The 22,670-nt window shown below is 39.2% G+C and overlaps 1 protein-coding gene across 1 annotated transcript; it reads left to right on the top strand.

Moving 5' to 3' along the window:
• Positions 1-7,251: 7,251 nt before the first annotated feature.
• Positions 7,252-22,066, top strand: LOC139590165 (embryonic protein UVS.2-like). Its single transcript, XM_071427381.1, has 11 exons — positions 7,252-7,369; positions 7,532-7,556; positions 8,468-8,605; positions 9,875-9,992; positions 10,537-10,715; positions 14,315-14,396; positions 15,271-15,398; positions 17,105-17,220; positions 17,624-17,849; positions 18,935-19,053; positions 19,622-22,066. Exons 1-11 carry the CDS (start codon positions 7,301-7,303, stop codon positions 19,850-19,852), a joined length of 1,431 nt encoding a protein of 476 aa, XP_071283482.1. The 5' UTR covers positions 7,252-7,300; the 3' UTR covers positions 19,853-22,066.
• Positions 22,067-22,670: the final 604 nt, after the last annotated feature.

The following is a 22,670-nucleotide window of genomic DNA, read 5'->3' as shown; positions in this document are numbered from 1 at the left end:
CACTTCTCACACAGGCATGCTTTGTGTAGCTTTTAAAATTACCCACGTTCAACAGCTTCTGCTCAAAACAAGTTTCCACCAAGAGCAGCTGACAATACACTTTAATATTGATGGGTCCAATCATTAGGTAAAATATTCTGAAAATCCCTCAGACAGCATCACAGAGGTAAGTCTGTGTTCAAGTTGCCTATCATGTCAGGCTAGGGCAGATGTCAGCACCTGGAATTGTGTCTAGAGTGTTGGACACTTCAAAGCAGCTATATGCAATCCCAGGATGACTAGTATTAAGCAAATAGGATTCCTTTATTTGGTGTAATATGCAAGCCATGTGTAGGTTTTGCAATTTACAGTTAACACAGATATTGCAAGCTGCCACAGGTGACTGGCTCTATAGATTAGGGTTAGAGCAAGTCCCAGTCTTCAGATGACAAATGAACTCTGGAGGACTGTCTGTCATTCTGTAGGTGCTGGTCTCACTTTAGTAAGAACAGAGACTCTCAGATAATTACTTGAAGCAAAAGCTGCATGAAAGAGGGAGAATTAAACCACGCATTGGGGATGCTGTATGAACAGGAATGATGGGGGCGCACATATTAAAAAATTGCCTGGCAGTACATTAGTCAAAGGATCCACTCTTGTGTATTTCTGAATATTTAATTGGAGTTGTGCCCAAAGTGGGTGACAACAATGCTTTACAGCTGAAGATATAATACATAACCATAATTTTGACAGGAATCCAGTTCCATCTCAGACCCAGCTTACAGCAGTGGATTGGAGGGGATGGGGGAGCGAGATTCATACCTTGGCTTCACCACAAAACAATGCAAGAAGTATTTTGCATGGACTGTTTAAATGCTTGTTACAGATTTCATACACTCTTAAAAAACCCCTTGCAGAGCAAATATTTGTCAGTGTTTGTTTGCTTAGGTGCTTGCAAGAGACACTGCCCCTATGCAAAACTCTGCTTCTGCATTTATCCTTTATGCTTGTGTATGGGGATTAGCACATACACTTAATCCTTTTTCTGAGCCTGTTGAAATGTGGTGGGACCATTTACTGCCATGAAAGGGAACTTTCATCTCCCTCATGCTATTCTCCACTAATGGGCTGTGCCTTGATAATTATAGCTCTAAAAGGAAAAAAATTGACTTCAGTTTGCCTATTGTAGAGCTACCATGGAGATAGGATACCAGCATTGCCCTGGAGATAAAAGCACAGGCAAGTTATATGGATTCTAGTAACTGTTGAAAAATATATGAGCTATTTTAAAAGCAAAATGCTAAAGGTGTCAGTTCTCCACTGCAGCAGGGAAAGTGCTAAGTTTGCATAGCAGAACTGCATAAAATGCAGTGGCAATGCCACAGCTGTCAGAAAGCACGAGTTCAGATACAACAGACTCAGATTCTGTCACCATATTTTTCTCTTCCTTCTTTCCTTGCTTTAATTTTACTGTTCATGAGGTATCTGGTTCTTCAGCTGACAGAGAGAGAAATGTACCCTTATATAGTGGTTTTAGCTCCTTTTAATGTCCAGAAGAAAGACGGTGACCAACTTAATTTTAATTTTTTTTTTCCTAGCAGAACATGGGCATCTAAAATATCTGACTTAAATATCAATCAGCATTAAGATTCTACAGCAGGTTCTCAGATTTCCCTGTTTCAGGTCTTACCATAATTTCTGTGTAGAGATGAGGTAATAGTACCCAGATGATTTGTAAGTGCTTACAAGAGAATGCTTAAAAACTGGAGGCTCTGTTCCTTTACCAAATATTGCTTGTCAGGAATGTGTAGCAATCCACATAGAGAGTGAGGACAAGGGACTCAGTTCTCATTCTACTGCTGAGAGAGTCAGCATCTACATTTCTTTATTGATGAAATGCAGCTACTCACCCCACTTTTTGGTGTAATATTTTAATATATTTTCATAATAATTTGAATGAGACATACTGAGAAAGTTCTATATGTTATTATCCACTTATGGTTTTGAACCTTTTTTTAGCTTAGCAGTGTAGTCCCAAAACATGTGCTGTCCCTACAAATATTCAGAGAAACTGAACTTATTTGATTTCTGAAGTATCAGCCTGACAGATTTATGAAGAAATGTTTGCTTTCTTCCAGGTGCTCAATGCTTACCTAGTATGGAATTCCATCTGAAAACAATCTCTTCTGTATGAAACAGTTTTTCTTTCTTGCCCTGAAAGCTGCTGTGGAAATGCATGTACATGTATATATGTTTCTATGTTTTTATAAGGTCCAAATTCTGGTTGCAGAGAAAGACCTGAAAAATGCACACTTGTAATATGAACCTTTAAAAATATTCCCCAAAAGCAAACAAGTTAGACAAAAGGAGCAACTAAAGGAACAAAAACTTGAAAATGGCAAAAAAAATCATTATCAGAAATGGAAATAAGATGTGTACTGGGCATTGTAAAAATGCAACAATCATGCTTAGACACAGGAAGCAGCAGAAATAAAGAATGGAAGATCTGAACAGTGAAAATAAAAAGCAGTGTAAATTCTGACAAATGGCATCATATAACATGGGTTAAATGAGAATTTAAAAAAAAAACAAAAACCAATCAAACTTGAGGGAATCAGTAGATAAGCAAGTAGTAAAGGAGAAGATAAGGTTACTGCAGTAAAGCAGTGCATCCCTTAGGCTGATGTGCTACAGAACAGGGATGTTCCTGGTAAAACATTCCTTACAGGAGTTGATCTGAGGAAATCTCACGTTTCGGAAGAATGTCTCAGAGAAAATATCACTGCTGACAAGAAAGGGTTTTAGCACAAATCAGTGCAGTAAATAGTATCAACTTAGTAGGAGTTGATGATGCTCACCCAGGAGTTCAGAGGCAACTTGTATATGAAACTGCTTGGCTGCTGAGTGAGCTCAGTAAGCTCTGCTTAAATCAACACAGGGCCAGAGCTACAGGAAAGTGCACTCAAACTTTGAAAAACATCCAAGATGAGCAATTGCATTCCTTCCATACTGTGTCTTTGGCCTAGTCTTGGTCTCTTTCCTGGACCTTGGATCTATGCTGTGTCCTTGTCTTTAGTCTTGTCTCTGCCTTTGGCTTCTGGATGCAATTCACATCAAACAGGCTGTGCTCCCCTCGGGAGCCCCCCTTACAGAGTTGCCCTTTTCAGGCTGTCCCGTTCTGGCCCATTTGTCTTGGTTCTCTTTCAAGGCAAATCAGGAAAGGGGCAATGACCTCTGCTGTGTAGTTAAAGTGGAGCTAGAACAGAGTAGGAGGATTATTTGGGTTCCACTCATCAATAAAACAAATCTTGAGATCTGAGAATCTTAGATAAAATGGTGCAGCTAAATGGCCCATTTTCCTAATGGGCCATCAAAGCACCTCAGAAACACGTTGTGGCATTTGTATGTATAACCTGAGTGTCTGGAGGAGGCGTGTACTGCAGCCACAAGCTGCAGAAGCAAAACCAAAGTTTTGAGATGGTTCAGGCTAAAACTGATGCATCACTTCTCAGCACAGTTTACGGGACAGACTCTTCATACTTGTAAGCATTTTCTGCAGGAAGCAGTTAGTGATCCCTGCTGAGACAGGGATCAAAGGAGCAAACAGGCTGTGAGTGGTGATGGGGCATTCCTAACTCTTTCTGGAAATGTGTCCCACTTGTACAAATGGCAAACCACTAGAGAGCAGCATTAAATCAGGACTTCTGCTGTGTGTCTGAACATAAAACAATGCTTTAGTGTGCTGTTTGCAGTTGGACACTGGTTTCAGACCAGATTTTACCAGAACCAGGGAAGCTATAGACCAGCCAATTTCATCTGGCTTAGTCCTTGGGTACCTAATACTCAAACACTGAAAACAGCCTTTGTAGTCTCCAGGAACTCGACTTTCCCCATGCATCAAATTCAAAAGCTATAGTAAGGTTCTCTTTGGCCTACAGCTATTCCAAATCAGAGAAAACCGACTGTGCTGGAAATGCTTCAGCTGATTCCTGTCTCTAGGCATCATCTGGGGCTGAGGCTCATTGACCCCTGGAGTTATCTCCAGTGCAAAGTCTTTGGACTGGTGCCTCTCCTTTCTAACATGATTGTATCATTCTGACACTGGAAAGGTAAAGGATAAGTGGTGGTAAAATAGCAGAGATCACACTGCTGTGGGAGGTCTGGGAGGAACAGAATCTGCCCGTATGGTGGTTTTAAACTGATTTCAACATAGCTCAGTATTGACACTGGTGATTTTTTTCTTTTAAAGAATAAATATTTCTTTTAAACTAAAACATACCCAAAATGTGGAAATATGTCAACATATGCAGTGGAATAAAATGCTGTAACATACACCTCAATTGACTGATTATAATACAAAAAACCTTTGAATACTAGTTTTATCAAGTGTATGCTTTGCTCGAAACCTTTGCTATGAAAGGTTGGCTTTTACTGCCTGGGAACTTGGACAAAGTAAGGACCAGATTTAAATCTTATTTTTGTGGTTTTGACATTTTCTGCAAAAGTCAAAACACTTTTGCACTTGATCAAGGTCAATGATTTAATTATTCTAAACTGATTAACTGACTCACAACTCAAAAGCAGGAAAGCTCATTTTCTTCTCTCAATCAGTTAATGAGGCATGAATTTCGTGCTTTCAGTAATCCTAGCATCCTGAAAGACAAAATATCTGTAAACATTTAACCCTCAAATATCATAATTTTAACCACAAAGGATTTTTTGTGTATGTTTTTATTGTTTAACTCTTTTCAGCCTGTTACAGTGTAGTATAATAGCTTCATTTAATGGCTACAAAGTTATTTTAAAATGCTCTTCTGCAGAACCTGACTTCTCCCTAAATGCAGACTTGCTCAAAACAGCCTTAAAAAGAGTTGTCATGTTGTAAGTAAGTGCAATGCTTTCTATAACCGTTACTTTTAATATTTGTATTTTTAATGTAGTGAGGACAGTTGGCCTCTTTAAACATGTAGAGATATCTGTAATTCCTCCTCAAAAGCAATAAGCTTCTTAAGGTGAACACACTGGTGAGTTATGCCAACTGTTTGTTCACTAGAAATTGCCTGCATAACCTTTGAGTGAATAGCTGAGGAACTGAGCTTTAATGTGATATTCCACTGGCTGCTTAGACAACCACATGGCCATTCACCCTCCTGAATTTTGCTTCCCTTCACAGGAAGGGAACCCTTCATAGGTTCATTCACTCTAATGCTTTAGCCAGGGAAAATGCCTCTGTACTTTCTCATTATGGAAAAAACATGGGACATACTATACTTAATGCTTGTTACTGATACAGAACTAGGGAAAAACCTTCTACTTAAACACCTTCAGGTGTTTCTTATTTCTGAATTTGTCATTTAATGTTTTGCCAAGAGCAATTTGGATCACATGGTGAGAGAAGTGCCCATTCTCTGTCATGGAATAAAGGTGAAACTATGTAAGCATCCCCAAAAATGTGATCAACATAATATTAAAACTTCTAACAAATAGCAGTGATAAAATATGTGGCAGATCAAGGACAGTGTGGCTAAGAATGAGAACTGTCAAATGCAATGTAAGAAAAGGCATATGGGAGAAGTAAAGTAAGTCAGAGTTGTGTAGTCAAATTATTTAGAGAGATAATGAAACCAAGACCTGAAGAGTATTCTGGTAGAATATCAAAGCAGATGATGTAGACAAGCAGCATCAAAAAGGAAATTTGCATCTATGAGACAAGTCCTGATAATGTGTTATCAGGTGATACAAGACTTTGGTCTATAAATTAGCCTTGAAAAATACCCCTGGCAGTCAGGAAAACTAATTAAACCATGGGATAAATCTCTTGATTTGAGGGTTTGCTTTTTTCTTTCCCCCATGGAATGAATATGCAAAACTCTATGGCGGAACTTCAAAGGGCCCTCCCATCCCTGCTTACTGCACACCTGGAGTGACCCAGCTGCAGACTCTCCACAGTGATCTGGTCTTGTTCTCTTGCTTTTATTACCTAATAACTTCTGCTCTCTCCTCTGTCATTTTGTGATGTGTAGCAGCAGAAATATGCTCCTGTGACTCCTGCCTCTCTTTTGAGCCTGATCTTGAATAGACACAGAGGTTGCTTGGAACTGTACTGGAGAACCTCTGGTTAATGATTTAAAAAAACTAATGAGGCCTTCGATACTTCATCCTCTGATCAGCCAAAGAAAAAAGGGCCCTTTTTATCTGCACCTCATTATTTTTCTACATGGAAATGATAAATGCAGATAAATTGTGGAAGTCACAGAAATGTCAACTGTTTTAGAAAGTTGAGGAGCAAACTATTAGTAGGGTAAAATTAAAATATTAGTAGCAAAACTTTACATAATATCAGCTAAAATTTTCCTAGCAAAGTACTCCTTAAAAACAATGGACCAGCCCATATATTTCTCTGGACAGGCACTTGCCATGCCATCTTGATTTACTGTGAAACACATAGGTTCCTCAAAATATTCTCTTTGCAAAAAATGTCAAAGGTTTTCTTGCTTGTTTCTTAAAGATCTGATACGGTAAATCTTTATAATTTTCTGCAGCTCCTCAGTATTTGTGCAGGGACTGAAGCTGGGAGAAGAAAACAGGATCTGCCTGCCTATAGTGATGTTCGTGTGGCTTTAGCATGAATATTCTAATTCTTTGCCTTACTCTTACAGTGTGAGTAACTCTGTGACCTGGTGGTTTTGGGCATTTGCAGGCTCCATAAGCACACTCAATTTCTGTCAGCAATGATTATATTGCAAGATACCATGTTGAAAAAACAATTTCTGTCAACAATCAGATTCATCTCTGACTCCAACAGATTTTCAGTGCTCCTGGCCAGAAATGCTGGGCTGGGAGCTGTGCACAGAGGGGACAGCAGATAGATGGGCTCTGCAGAGCAGGGTGTCTCCTGGCAGCAAGCTAAGGAGTTCCTTTTACAGGTAGTCAGTGTGGATGGATCAAAGAGTTCCTTGAGATGGAGTTTGGCTGTAAACAGGCTGCAGCCGGATATCCTGCCCCTTGGTCAGCAGTGAGGGGACCTGCAGCAGTTCATGGCTTCTTCTTAGAATTAAAGATGAGTCACTTAAAGGTTACTGAATTTTCTTTCCTATTGCTCCACTTCCTCTGTTTTCTAAAGATAAATAAGAAATGAGAGCCTGGAAATTCTCTTGAGAGGTCCTGCAGCTTGTTTGTTTTGTGAAAATACTTCTTATCTAATTTTGTTACGCTTGTTAACAACAGCAGCAGCTTTCCCATAAAACTTGCCCCAAGTAAACTAGCCACAATTTTGAGAACTGAGCTGCAGAGCGGAGAAGTTCATCTTGTAAATTTGAAGATGAAGTACTTTCTTCTGCCAACTCATTTAGCATTTCTCTGTAGCTTTGCACTAAGTAAACCCGTCCAGGTGTGTCCCTGCTCTGAGATGTTGAGAATTTACGTTGCTGCTGCTGAGTTGCTCTATCTTAAAATTAATTAGAAGCTCTTACTGCTGTGAATCTACTTGATACAAGTTTTCTGCTATGGAGATGAGCATGTACTAAAATATATGTACAATATTTTTTTCCAGATAACTACAAGAAAGAATGACTTAGGTGAGTTTGATTATAATTATTATATAAATTACTGCAAGTTTGGTGGAGCTACATCTGTATATTTCAATGTCATGATTTGGTATATTTTTCTCTTGGAAAATGTTTTGGGTGTTTTTTTTCCATCATCAGTGGAAGGCAATTCACAGAACTCAAATGTATTTTAAAGTCACATTCATTGTGATTTTTTTATGCTGTTGTGATAAAGAAATTATGAAGAGTTATTGAACAATTGCTACATGAAATGTTCTTTTCTGTATGTAGCTCTAGCAAATCAGAGTATTTTTCAGTTTGTTTTCTGTCTTATGTGATATATGGTACTTTCCTGTCTGCTATACCCAAAACTTCTGTAATTTTTTTGCTTAATAACAGATAGCTTTTGTCTGTGAGAAATGTATTCCCAGTATTTTAGAGTCAGAACTGAGGAGCACATCACAATGTCTTATGTCAAATCCACAGTTAACGACATTAATAACTTGCATACATTCAATATGCATGATAAAAACAGTAATTTATATAATAGTAATGTATTATTAATCCTATTTTTGCAGAGGTCAGTTGTGATTTTTCTTTAATTCTACAAGCTCTAGTGAAGAGGACAATGACTTATAACACTTAGCATTCCCCTCTGAAAGCTCCCAAAGCTTCTTGAGCTAAAGTTTATTTAGTCACAACTTTGATCACAGCTGCACTATGACATTATATTAATACTAAACTTTTCTATTCAGGAAGCAAGGCATACCTAACCAGTCTTAGCATACTAATCCTTCCTCACATTATTAGGAAATGAACTCCAGTGAAAGGAATTTCCAAATATGCAAAATCTTGGTTAGTGTGTACCTCTCATCTCCCTTTCTGCACATGTATTTGCCTTCTCAGTGCCTTGTATGTTCTTTATTTTCTGCTCCTGCCAGGTAGTGAAATAGCTGTGTATGAAGGAGACATCCTCCTGAGAAGAGGGAGACGCAGTGCAATTAACTGTGAGAGTTGTTTGTGGCCCAAGTCACAAGATGGACTGGTCAAGGTTCCAGTTAACATATCTTCTGATTTCTGTGAGTGTATGCAAATGGATGCTCTAAAGTTAGCCTTGATTTTCCAGTCCCTAACTCTCTGTTACTTTGTTTCTCTGGCATGCACCAAAAGCAACCTTTGCACAAGTGAGAATTTATTGACATGTCTCTTTTTCTATCCTGTTAGCCACATGGAAATTTGGCTAAGACTTCAAACAGATCACACTAAAATATGTGGCTACTTGGGTCAATAGTAATTAATTGTTATTTCAAATATTAGTTTGCTCCTGTTAGCCACAATGCACTTTGATATTTAACAAGTACATTAGAAGAGGCATAATTTGTTCACATTATGAATGTATTTTTGTCAAAATCACCAGTAGGAACATGTTTCTTTCATGCTATAATTTTCTTTTAAATCTCTCATAGAAATATTCCCACACTAGAACTCCTGTAGAGGCAAAAATGGAGCAAAAATCCTTGGAGATATTTTTCCTTTGTTGATTCCCTCTAGTCAGTCAATAGCTCTGTCCTATGCAAAAAGCTGCAGGAGTGAATTCCATACAGACCCTTCTTCAAAGAGCTTCCCTTGAGAGAAAATGGCATGGAAGTAAAATACAGCCTGAGCCTGATTCTTGTTCCTCAGGGAAAGGAACTGAAAAAGCTCAATCTCTGTGTTATCTGGGCTGCTTCTCTGCCCATGTGCCTCCAGAACTGCAGTATATACTTTTGTGGATAGGTGAGGGTTATTCCCTCTATCTGCCTCTCTCCAAAGTTTAAATGTTAGGAAATTGAGATACAAATCAGTTGCAGATGATTCATAACTGAGGAAGCCAAATTAAGCCAAAATGTTCCAAAGTAGATAAACACTCTGATCTTTATTTGGTACCTGAGCCTTGGCTGTATCAAGTGATTCCAAGGGGGCTGAGGCAGGCATTTTCTCTTTCTGATAAACAGAATAGGGTTTTGGTGCTTAGCTACAATCAGCTGGCTTATTTGGGATACTCTAATCCAACTATTTGTGTCTGAAACTGCCTCATTTCTTCTGTCCTGCCTAATGGAAGGAACAATGCCAATCTTTTGCTTTCCATCAGTTGTCTCCTAAATAATATACATGTGGAATAGCTGTAATTGTTATACTTCCCTATAAAAGTCCAATCAGTTTGAAGATCTCGGAATGTTTGGTATCCTTTTTTACTATACTTGTATAATAAAGAGCTAATGAGTGCTGTGAAGTTTTTAAGGAATGCAGCCCATGAATGCACCTTGCTTTTTGATTAACCAAGAAAGATTGCCCCCTTCTCTTTCTAGCAATAACAGAGAGGTCTTGGATTGTTGATGCTTTGCAAGAGATCTCCACGCTGACCTGTGTGCAATTTGTAAATCGCACTACAGAAACAGACTATGTTTATGTTGAACGAGGGCAGAGGTAAGCTTTCTGTCTCCTGAGAGTGGCAGCACTCAAAAGTTCTTTTCAATTTTTTTCTGGTTTGTTTTGGATTTAAGTAATAGCTTTCTTTTTTCACACTAGCAGTAAAGATTTAGAGACAAGATGCAATTTTTTATTTTTCTTTAGATATACTGGTAGTTACATCAGCTAATAGGCTGCAGGAATAAATGTGTGTGTGATTTAAAGATAATGGGGTATAATTCAAAATAAGAAATTTTCCTTAATTGTTGTAAAAATTTAAATAAGTATAATTGTTTCAGGTTTTGCTTAATACTTTATACTGCTTTGCCTTAGTTTGATATAGCGAATTTACTGGTTTAAAATTTGCCATCCTTATCACAAAGGCTTTATTTCCCTCCTACTATGTCATTTGGAAGCTTTCAGAAGTCTAGATATCTCATGCCAGTGACTATTTGCATGTCTCCTGCTGTGGCAGAGGAGAACCTTGGTGACATAATCAATACATCTATATATTTGTATTTGCTAAATGTGATCCTTTTGGTTATTGATTGCTTATTCTTAGCTGCTGGTCTTACTTTGGAAAGATTGGAGGACGCCAAGCAGTAGGCCTGGTGAAAAATGGTTGCATGGATAAAGGAGCAATTCAGCATGAAATGAACCATGCACTGGGTTTCATCCATGAACAGGCACGGAGTGATCGGGACAGGTTTGTCAAGATTATGTGGGAGCACATAGTGGCAGGTATGTCCACTAAATCTTAAGAGAAAATATATACTTACAGTTTAAGGAGAACATTTCTCCTGTGAACAATGCAAATAAGAAGCATGATTAATGCTGGCTGAATTGCAGCAGCAGCAGCACATTCAGTATGATGGCATTTCTTGTTCAGTGTTTGTACTAAGGGAATTTCTGTGGCTATACCTATGGCACTGTGAAAGATGCAGCCTGAAAGTAGCTCTATATTCTTATTTTGATTGCCATTTTGAGCCCAGACCCCAGAATACCAGGATCATCAGGATTACAAAATGTTGTTGCAAAGACTTGGCCAGGAGGCAAGACTGTGGGACCCTTAACTGAGGGGGGTGAAGTGTGACATTCAAGATCATTTTGGAGATTCACACAACCATTCTATCCCAGGAAAGCCAGGGAAATAGTGGAAGGCAGCCAGTAGGCATCTTGGTGTGGGTGAAATGCATATATCCTAAAATGTATACGATCAAGGGGCTCAGTGTGGAGGTATTGGAAACATATGCAACCATTAGCATTTCCAAAATTCTGGGACCTGGCTTGATGTGAGAGGAAAGACTGCAATTATTTCCTCCTCGTGGAGAGGATCATAGACGCTTGAAAAGAAGGAGCCACGGGAAGCAATCAGGAGTGGTAATTCTGTAGAGGAAAAAGTGGATACTATTTATGGAAAGGAATGCAGAATGAATTGTTTGGGCACGTGCCTGTGATCTGTGTGCTGGGAACATGGGCTTGTCATACATAAGAGCTCCAGGCTCTGGGGAGGAAAGGGTAGAGAGAATGGCAAGCGATCCAAGGAAAAGTGAGAAAGTGGTACACAGAAGAAAAATACCAGAAGAAAGTATGCAGGGAGTCACTTGTCTGACAACTGTTTAGAGAGCTGAGTAATCCATAACAACTGTAAAAATACAATAGTCTATTTAGTTCATTATGGAAAATAATAGTAAATGAGGACAGACAATTGAATAGCAAATTCTGTTAAGTCTCTTCAACAAATAAGATACTCAACTACACAATATCATGCACAGCTAAAAATATACCCATCTTTTTCTCCAGATGGAACTTGATTGTTTTTATTGCAAATTCCTAACACACTGCTCTCCAAACTTTCTTCAGCTATTCCCATGATATCCTAAGTAAATTCCATTTGTGTTGTTCTTTATTGAGGTTTCAGCTCCAGTGTTAAGGTGTAATTTTTCTGCGAGTTGTTTGCCATTGCACAACAAGGGTGTGCCATGTTTGAAATGTCAGCAAAGGATGTGCTAAGAAAGAGAGGTTGAAATCATGAAGTTATATATGCTAAACACACATAGTCTTACAGTTTTGCAAAGGGAACTCCACAGGTTCAGATGTCATAATTCCTGAAGGATACCAATGTAACTAAACTGTGATTCAGGCACAGAGTCATGAAATGATAAATGAGGAAGAAGAGGTAAAGAAGACAAGGCTATGCCAAAGGAGATGAGGTGTATCATCAGTGTTTTGAGTGTTCACCGTGGGTGGAAAATGAGATGATTTGTGTGGCAAGGGAGTTGGAATGCAGAGTGTGCATTGTAGGGGAAAATGCGAAGATATGCAGGGAAAAGGAAATGGAGAAAGAGTTATATTCATGAGGACTGTAATGTTACAACTTGCTGCTGTTAAGCCTGCTGATGGCAGAGTTCCTGCTGACCTTGGTGGTGCAGAACTAGACCTCAAGACCTTCTCCAGTGTCTCAGCTCTAATACAAAAGCAATTTTTCTCCTGCCAGGACTTTCAGATTGTGCATGTTTTCTGGGTTTTGTTTTTATCCAGCAATTTACCTTGGAAGCCATCCTACTTCTTTGTTTTGACAAAATGCAGCCTGATCGGTTGCTGTCCACTTAGCTACTTGAAACTCAGCTTGTTTTTCCTACATTTTTGGGAAAAAAAAATATATTCAGAGTCTTCAGCCAGTCTTCTCCTTTTCAGCTCTTCTGAGTCATTGTACTTAGATTCTGGCAGAGGTAGATTTTTTTTTCTTTTTTGAGAGTGGAAAAGAGGGGGTAAGTCCCCAAACATGTGCAGGTCTAGACAGCCAGATCTCTTTGGCATGTGATGAGGCAGGTAGTAGTTTGCTGGCAGCACCTCAGTCCAGCTAGGATGCTGTCACTTTTTCTTTTTTTAGCAAACTAATTCAGCAAAGCAATTCTGTGCCAAACAGTAGCCATATGCTTCAGTGCTTCACCATGTTTGAACTGTGTTCTCTGTTCATCACCTCAAAAAAAACTGCACACTTGCTGATAATTCTTTGTGAAGTTAGTATAGCAGATAAGAAGGACTGAGATTAAAACAGAGTCAGGAAGGCCAATGCTGTTAAGAAACAGTTTAAGCCTTAACTGACTTTTAGAGCTACAAAAAGCTCCAAATTCATGTTTATTCCCAAATTTTCTATTAGTTGGGATTTCAAATATTTTTGCATCTCTTAGCCCTCAGCCCAGGACCAGTGCTGAAGGACATTACTGGCTGAGATTTGCTCTGGTTGGAAGCCTGCCAGCGGAGTTGTATAGATCTCAAGGATATCCAACTCTGAACTCTTGTCCAGATGGTTTGTGGTTTACAAACCACACTTGTAGTTACAATAATGAAGGTACAGAACTGGAAAGGAGTGCTTAGTGGCTAGGGCTTTACTCTTAATGCCAGGCTGGCTGCATTCAGCTCCCTGCTCTGACGGTGCTTATTTACCTGTCTCACCATGAAGAAGAGACCCAGCACGTAATTCATACTCATGATCTCCAGTCAGTGAGAAAAATAAGTGCCTTCTTCACATGAAACTCCCTCCAACTGTGTCTCTCTTTCCCTCTCCTCTGACTATCCTGGAAGCCTTGAGGAATGGCTTCAGTGCCTAACTTGAAGAAATAAAGCTAGGTGACATGAAATCCAGTCTCTGTCCCTGGACTGCAGCCCTGTATCAGTGTAACATCTTATCTCATATTGGCTTTTTAAGGCTGATGAAAAGTGATGGGATGCTCAGCAGCTGTTCTGACAGAATTTGTTTTTCTGCTTCATGTGAGTCATATCCTTTCACTCTAGCCACTGCTGATGGGTTTGACCAGAGACAAAGCCAGAACAAGTCTGGTAGCATGGGCTCTGGGGCAAGTAACAGGGAAAATATGTTCCTTCTTTTTGCGGCATTAGGACTCAGTATGACATCCCCCATGCATAGCTCCTAATTTTTCATCTAGGTGGTCAGCCAGATTTCCCCCTCAAGGTATGAATGCGGCTTTGGGGACATAGGTTGCATGCTTATAGTATTCAAGATAATGCACTGAAATGTATTTGGAGACACCCTAATGAAGATGGACAGAGGAACACTTTTACTTGAAGAGTAGAACGTATTCATTGATTATATCAAAACTTATTTGATTAACTTTATATTCTGAAACCTACTAGACTGTAAAAATGGGTTCCCATGGATTTCAAAACTCTCTGGTGGTTTTGATAGGTCCAAGATCTCATTAGAACACGTATTAGTATCTTATGTTACTCTCTGGATTATGACAGCAGGCAGTGTACTGCCTGTGTTAGAGCAGTAATAATTGTTCTGACTGAAGTGGTGCTTTCCTACTTTACAGGGGAACAAGGGAACTTTGGAAAAATGAATTCCAAAAACCTGGGCCTTCCCTATGACTACTCTTCAGTGATGCACTATGGCGCGTAAGTTGATGGTGGAAATATCCTTTCAAAGGAGCAAACAGCTTTCAGATCTTCTGCTCAGCTCTAGGAAGAAGTTGCTCTGTGCAGGGAGTGACTTTTGCTGTTCATTTGAGTGCATGGACGTAATTAAGGGTGAGCATACTTCCTTTGTCAGCAGGATTCCTGGAAAACAAGAGTTGATATGGATAGCAACAAAACATAGGACAACATTTTTCTTCCAATGTACTTTTGCCTCTTGCTAAAGGCCTTTGACAAGGCTCTGGCCCAACGTCTAATTCTACTGAACCACTGGTCCAAACCAGTTCTGAAGTTTAAATTATTTCATGGACGTAGTAACAGCTGATCGTAGACGACAACATTCAAGTGTAGAGGCAAGAAAGATGGAATTTTTTATATTATGGAGATGTTGTATGCTGCCTTCTGTTAATCTGGGAACACTAAGGCTGCATTTTAGTCCATAATGTACAAGCTTGTATCATGTACCTTCTCCTTTATTTCCCCAAGCAAGTAATAATTTCTGAACAAAACCATGATACAAAACTGGATTAGTGGAAGGCAGGAAATTGCAGAACTATTTCTGCTCCTCTGCCTTAGGAGCCAAGAAAGTGGGATTCAGTCCATTTTCCAGGAGATTGGTGGAAGGCCTTTTCACTCAGGACAGAACAGCTTTTTCTGCTTGCTTGCTTTCACCTACTGAACATCAAGTATCTGCCATGCTGGTCCTCTTCAGGGAAGGCTACCAGGTCCCTGAGAAGCTGCTTATCCATTTCCATTAAAACTCTGTTTATGTGGTACAGGAGAAATGATAATGCAGTTAGAGAACTTCCCTGTCTATGAAAAGCAATCTAGAAATGTGATTTCCTTGTTTCTACAGGTATGATTTCTCCAGCACTCCAGGAAAACCAACTATTGTACCCATCCCTGACCCCTCTATACCTATTGGGCAGAGAGATGGGCTGAGTAACTTGGATGTAGCTAAAATCAACAAGCTCTACAAGTGCAGTAAGTGCTGTAGATAAAAGTTATATGAATATAGCTGATGTCTGAAGGCACTGACAGACATCCCCCAAAGGAATGTGGCCCACAGTCCTTCACTACCTCTCACCCTACAACAGGAAACAGAACTGTCCCTGTGCTGAACTGCTGTCTTCTTGGAAAGGACAATTTGCTTTCAATAATTCACTGTCATTTTGAGTTATCCTCACCTAATCCCTGCTCTTTGAGAAAAGCAAAATCCATCAGAGAACTCACGGTTGCTAGCTCTGTCAAATTCTCATTTCAGGGAAGCTCTGAAGGTAGCAAAGCATGTAAGCTCTTCTCAGCCATGAGTATAGCTTAGAGCCATGTGCATCAGAAGTGCCAGCAGATTTGTGATTTCTCTTAATTACAAAATGTCTGCAGGGCTGTAAGCATGGGTGCCATTCAGCCTGATCAGAAACCCTTGGAGGAGAAAACCATAGGCATTTTGTATAGATGTCTACTTTCTTGCCACATCCACTTCATAACTCATCCCTGTGGTATCCTGAAGTCTAGAAATACCTAACATTCCTCTGTAAACAGGAACTCTTCAGCCAAGATGCACAAAACAGGTATAACATCATGCTCCTGCACTGCATGGCTTTTGCTTTAACTCCCAGGACAAAGGCTAATTGATTTCTTTGGCATTTGACTTTTCTGAGATGTTATTCAACAAAACAGCAAGAAGCACTAACAAGATCTAAATATTAGTGTCCTAAATTCTGCTCTTGTGTTAGAACTTAGTTAAATAATTAGAATTTAGAAGGAATCAGCATTCCTTCAGTTGGATTGTTAAGTACAGAAATCATTGCTGAGAGTGGGTACTCCACATTCACAACTGCAGATGAGAACAACTTTACAATTTATGTGTCTCAAAGATAGTGATAACAAGTATTTTGTGATATTTATTCTTGACAGTGGGGCTGGGAATGAATCACATTTCAGTACCATTACTATGCAATTTCATAATTAGATCTGTATGTTTTGGAAGAAAAGCACTAAATTTTAAAAAGAGAGAAAAACTTGGGGACTAAAAAAACCCTATAAAAAGTCTGGTTGTCTCAGGAAGAGTAGGAAGCAAGATGAAAAAAGTCAAAAATTCCTATGAGCAGATGTCATATATTCATATTTTGTAATTTGGGGAATTACATAAAATGCAAAAAAATGAAGACGTGGAAAAACAAAAGACAGATGAGATCAGACTTTTTACACCAGTCCCTAGGTCTGCAGGTTGACTTCAGTGCTCTGTTACCATTTTCCCTCAGTGACTATCTGCCTTTGCTTTGACAAAATCTTGTTTTCAAACTTGATTTTTGAACATACTTATGAATACACACAGTTGCTAATAGAAATTTATATAGTGCTGGCATTGAATGTACTTCTGTGATTGAAGTTAAGGAAGTTCATGAAAGATCCAGGCCTCTTTTAGTAAGCTAATATATGTGAATGAAGCCCTATTGTCTTTAAAAAAAATAATATCTGAAATAGGCAAGTACTTCTAAGTACTACCTTTATTTTACTTGCAGGTTTTCAATAATTTTTACACCAGGAACAGCAATACAGTTGTAAGCAGTATAATTAATTTATACAAGCTTGACTGCTGCAAATGGTTGGAGAGATTTGTCAGGCATTATGGGAATATTTTTGTGCAGTTTTCATTCTCTTCAATGCTGTTTGGTTCTTCCCTTCAGATTGCTGTAGCTCTGTGTTGCCTAAACCCAAAGGCTCGTTCTCCTCTGTCAATTACCCATCCCCATACCCCAACAACAGCAACTGTCTGTGGCTGATCCGCATCCGTCGAAGTAAGGTAATTTTTATTTGGAAGAAAACAGTTTGAAGCACAGTATCCAGACTACACAGCATTATTTCATTACCATGAGTAACCCCTGGGAGTCAATTCATGCATCAAGACATTTATTTTGTTATGCAGTAAATGAAAGTCTCAACAATTTTCATAAGAACTAACACTATTAGAGGGATTATTTCACTCAATTTTTGTCCAGTTCAGATAGGATGGCTTTTCAAAGACAAACAGTAGTGAAACATCAGTCTCTGGGATCTCAGTAATAGGACAGCTAGATGAAATTCTGTGCTCTTTTTATATAGAAAGTAAGGCTTCAGTAATACATGGATAGTAAAGTGAATAGGAAGGTTTGAGAGTTTCCCTGTGTATAACATTAAACCAAACTTTTGCTTTTTTGTTTCTCTAGATCTTCCTGCAGTTTGAGGCTTTTGATCTCCAACACTCCTCAGGCTGTTCTTCTGACTATATAAAAATTTACAACGGGAACAGCAAGAGCTCCCCTGTCCTGCTGGACAAGTACTGTGGGAAGGGTCCACTGCCCTCCCTGGTGGCATCGGGATCCACAATGCTGGTGGAGTTTGCAAGCGATGAGAGCATTACAGCCACGGGATTCAGAGCCTCCTACAACAGGGGTATGAACACTCCTTTACAAAGCTTGGAGAACAGCATTAGCAGTATTTGTACAGAAGGACTGAAAACTTTTACTATTCACCACAGAGCAGGGCTTTTTGCTCATTCTTCACACTTCCAGAGCACTTGGAAATGCAGAAGGCAGGCAATGATATGTCTGAAAGTTCACAGGAAACAGAAAATGGGATGTCACGTGGGTGTCATGTTAGTTAGCCTGAGATCTCATTCAAATTCTTCTGAGAGCCTTCTTCGTATCTCCAGAACAATGTCTTTAAATAAAAACAATGCAATGACTGAAATGAATAGGAGCAGTGCAGCCAAAGAGCACAAAGACTGCACAATCAACAAGAGACCTCAACCAACGAGATGCAAAGCCAGTATCTGGGCAAGATACTATTCAAGGTTTTGTGGGATTTTATGCAGCAGCAGAGGTACTGACCTTGGGTACCTTACACCTTCTGAATTAAAAACTTTATTAGAAGTTATATACACAAAACACTGTGCTTCCTGCAATCACGTGAGGGGTGTCTTTTTTGCAAACACACAAATGCATTCTGGACTGCCAGACCAAATTCTGTTGTCCTGTGTCATGCTTTCAGCAAGAAGGCAGTAGCCCAAAGTTGCCTTATTTCAACTGAAAATCCAAGCTTCTTTAGAGCATAAATTGAAGAAGTCTTAGAAAAGTGTTATTTTTACTCTTTTTACTTTATTCAATGGAGTAATTTCTAGAAAGCACTAGATCTAGCTTGATAATGCAATCTTGAATACTTAAGCTGATTCTTTTCTGAAGGGCAGTCAGTGCCATCAGAATGCTATGCTAACATGGTAACAGTTGATTGGAAAGTCAGATACAGCTTTAGATGCAGCTGTTCCTTGTCCTCTATAGATTCTTTATCAGACATGTTTCTAGTTCCTTCAGTACAGTGCTGATACAAATACTAAGAAATAAAGCACTTCAGCAGTGGGTTTTCATGGTAGCACATCTTTTCTTGGTTTGAAGAAATAATATAATAGGCTGTAAGCAAGCTTATTTCTACTGACAAAACGCTCTTGTTAATATATCTGGTTTTCTCCCTTTTCTCCCCAGTGAATTGTGGAGCCACTTTCAGAGATTCAAAGGGAGTCATCACCTCTCCAAACTACCCCAATAAATACCCCAAAAACCGAGCATGTTTCTGGGTCATCACTTCTCCAGTAGGATATAAGGTAAGACACAGATGAGTTCATTTGTGGGTTTCATCACTGTTCTCTGATGAAACCTCTGTTTCCCTTGAAGAATAAGAACTGTTATGTCACTTTTTCAGCAGATATCCTCAGAGTAAAAATCTGAAAGCAAAAATTCATTTTAAGAATTTATGCTGAATCTTGGTATCTGAGGTGCCCTGCAAGAGAAAAACCTTTACATGTGCAAGTGAGCTCATGAATCTAGCCTGTACCACAAGGCTTTGTTCAAAATAATCCCTAGGCAAGGGCTCCCACTAGAAAACTGAAACATCACACAGGTGCTGATTTTATATTACTCTAGAGGAAAGAATGTGAAGCGTAGAAGATCAATCTTGTCCCTTGCTTATCCTTCCAATCCAAATACTGATGAACTAAGCAAATAATTTGCTACTAATTTGCATTGCCATATGGGATCAGGATGTGGTGCACACACAGAATAAAAAAATGGTGCCTGCACACAAGGAGTTTAGAGTATTTGTTGTTGTTAAAAATTGGGTAAGAGAAAAGGCTGCAACCTGGAAACAAAGTGCTTTGGTTGTATTTTCTCCAGATATCTCTCAAAATGTTATCCTTTGAGCTGGAATATAGCGACAGATGCATCTATGACTACTTGCTCATACATGATGGAAGCCGCCCTATGTCACCTGCAGTTGGCCCTTATTGTGGGACAGAGAAGGTTGCAGACTTTACTTCCACTGGGAACTTTGTGCTGGTTGAATTCCACAGTGATTTAGTGTGGGAGTTGCCTGGATTTGTGATGAGTTATACATTTGCTAGGTAAATATAATACAGATGGGGTTTGAAAAACAGAATGAGAGTGAGAATCCAGCTAGCCTCAGGTAAAAGTGAAGATGCCACCAATTTCAGAAAAAAAATATATAGCCTGATACCTTTAACAAGCATGAAGTTTCACCTCTTAGTCTTACATGTACAGCGGTGTAATTTCCATGGTGAATCAAGGACAGAAATGTTCCTGCCCATGGGATGTTTCTGAGACTGTAGGCTTTTTGTTACAGTATTCTCATTGCTGGTGTTGCAGGGCCAAACACAATAGCAGAGCTGAAACGATGTAAGCAGATTTTCAACAACTTCTAGTGGTTAAAACTGTGCCCATAAAAAAATTTCAGAACATGGCTGTGTAGCAACTTTAACCTGTATTCTGGCAAATGCTATTACCCAGCCTAAATGTGCATTCCAGCATGCATACAGAAAAATCTTCAAACACATTTATTTATGTTTTTAAGCCAAGATCACAGTTCATATAGGCACCAGAGCTTAGCCTGGAAATCACCACTTGACCCCAAACAAGTGGTGTCATAACATAGTATGACATACAGTACCTCAACTCAAAGATTTGCACTACTCCTCTGTAAGACGGACCAGGTCAGGGAACAGATTTAACTAAAGAAACTAAAGTTAAGAGTAGCAGGAACAAGCACTGAGGGAGAGGGAATGGAATGAAGTACCTGCTGTTGTCACTTTGCTGTGGCTGAGTTGGATATTGAAATTGTTCATAAGGTGTTACCCATAAACTTTTTAAAAATGAGGCCTGAAAACCTAATGCAAAGACCATTGAATGTTCTCTTTGGAAAGCATTTTAGGTGTGAAGTACCTTGTCTGTAGAGAGAAATGCTCCTCCTCTAAAGAGATGGCTGGAGTGGACAAAGAGGATCACCACTGTAAATATTTAACACTTTGCCTTGACTTGATGTATTCAGAATTAAATGCTAGTGCCAAACTGGGAGATGCCAAAGCATAATGAATAATAAAAGACTTTGCTGAAATTATGTCTTTGTGAAGAAGAGCGTGTAGAAATTGCCAATTTGCTTTCCTGGTGCAACCAAAAAAATTTTGAATTATGATGACTTTGTAGCAGCGGGGGGGGAGGGGTTTAAAATCTGTAATGTTTTGCCTTTTAAGCACTGGTTAATTTTCACCCACAGAAGAATGATAATTGATAAGTTGTGAACATCAAGGTTTAGAGCTTTCTTGCATCATGGTGGGAAAGTGCATGTACAGCAGGCAACAAATATTTGTATTTCTTACAAGCTCCAATCTTCTGGCTATAAAAAGATTTAGATTGGCATATTTTTGGAGAATGTAACCATTTCATCAGCATGTCAGAAAATTAAACTCTACTTCTATTTTTAAGCTCAGCTTCAGACTATAAAAATGCTAATTCTTCTCCTTGAGTCTGAGGACTTTGGAGGTGCAAAAGTAACAACCCCATGACAACTCTGATTACATAATGAAGCTAACGGGTCCCTGTTTTAAACAGACGGTGCTGAACAGCTTTGTAACTTGACTATTACCTTAGATTCCCTTCCCTTGGTCTGATGTGGAGCTCTACAGATGTGCAATGTTTTAGATGTTTACCCATACTTGGTAAAAGAACAACAGCATATTCCAAAAGCAATATACCACATACAGGAATACTGGTCTTGCAATTTGTCCCTAGAAATATGGTTTTAAGTAGGACATTGCCCATGATGTATAAATACACTCATATTCTGAACTATATGAAGGAAGAGTGACCAGCTAGTGGACACAAGGGACAGTGTAGTCAAAAGTTGAGGATTCAAATACCACAATAGGAGGATTTTCAGAAGTTCTAACTAAAGTTCAGCACTCAACACGCTTTTGAAATCCAAAATGTAAGGATTTAACCTTAAAACATATAGGTATCTAGCAGTGAGGAATATTTGCATTTCCATAGATGTATATAACTCATGACATAAACAGCTATTACCTTAACTGCATACAAACCCAGATGTTTTTAAAGAGAGACCCACTTCCAGAAGCCTGTGTGTGTGGAAGAAATAAGAGTGTTTGTGCTCACATATTCCTTTTTTACCTGCTTTGAGATTGTCCTGGTTCCTGCCTGGGAGACAAATCAGAGCCTTTGAGTGCTGTGTTTTTGTAGTCTGTAAGAACCAGAACAGAGATTTGTCAATTATTGCTGCAGGAGAAAAACAGCCTTGAATAAAGCATTACAGAAGCACACAAAAATGTACTACTCATAGGTCTATTTCTGTGTTTAATTTAAGATACATTTTCCTTACATAAACAAATAAATGTGGTTGAGATGACACTTGCATGACTACAGCCCTGGTTATTGAATCACTGAATAGTTTGGGTTGAAAGGGACACTTAAAGGTCATCTAGTCCCAAACCCTGCAATAAGCAGTTGTCTTCAACTCGACCAAGTTGCTCAGAGCCCCATCCAACCTGACTTTGAATGTTTCCAGAGGTGGGGCATTCACCATCTCTCTGGGCAACCTGCTACAGTGTCACACCATCCACACATAAAAACTTTTTTCCTTATATTAGTGTAAAACCATTGTCCCTTGTCCTATCACAACAAGCCCTGCTGAAGTTTTTGCTCCCATTTCATATAAACCTCCTATAAGTATGAAAGGCTGCAATAAGGCCTCCCCAGAGCCTTCTCATCTCTTGACTTAACTCAACTTGACCTGACTCCCTCAGCATGTCCTCATAGGAAAGGTGCTCCAGCTCCCTAATCATCTTTGTAGCCCTCTTCTGGATGTGCTCCAACAGGTCCTTGTCTGTTCTGTGCTGAGGACTCCAGACCAGGATGC

The sequence above is a fragment of the Agelaius tricolor genome, unplaced genomic scaffold, assembly GCF_023055355.1.
Source record: "Agelaius tricolor isolate 1412-34295 unplaced genomic scaffold, bAgeTri1.0.p SCAF_5, whole genome shotgun sequence".
Classification (NCBI taxonomy): Eukaryota; Metazoa; Chordata; class Aves; order Passeriformes; family Icteridae; genus Agelaius; species Agelaius tricolor.
Note: the sequence above shows the minus strand (reverse complement) of the source record. Positions and strands in the feature narration are given on the sequence as shown.

What these genes read in the sequence shown, in the direction of transcription:
- LOC139590165 (XM_071427381.1), top strand. Translation starts at nt 7,301, where the DNA reads ATGAAGTACTTTCTTCTGCCAACTCATTTAGCATTTCTCTGTAGCTTT. An exon ending in TATGTTGAACGAGGGCAGAG is followed by an intron (nt 9,993 to 10,536) that starts GTAAGCTTTCTG and finishes GCTTATTCTTAG; the next exon opens with CTGCTGGTCTTACTTTGGAA. An exon ending in GTGGGAGCACATAGTGGCAG is followed by an intron (nt 10,716 to 14,314) that starts GTATGTCCACTA and finishes CCTACTTTACAG; the next exon opens with GGGAACAAGGGAACTTTGGA.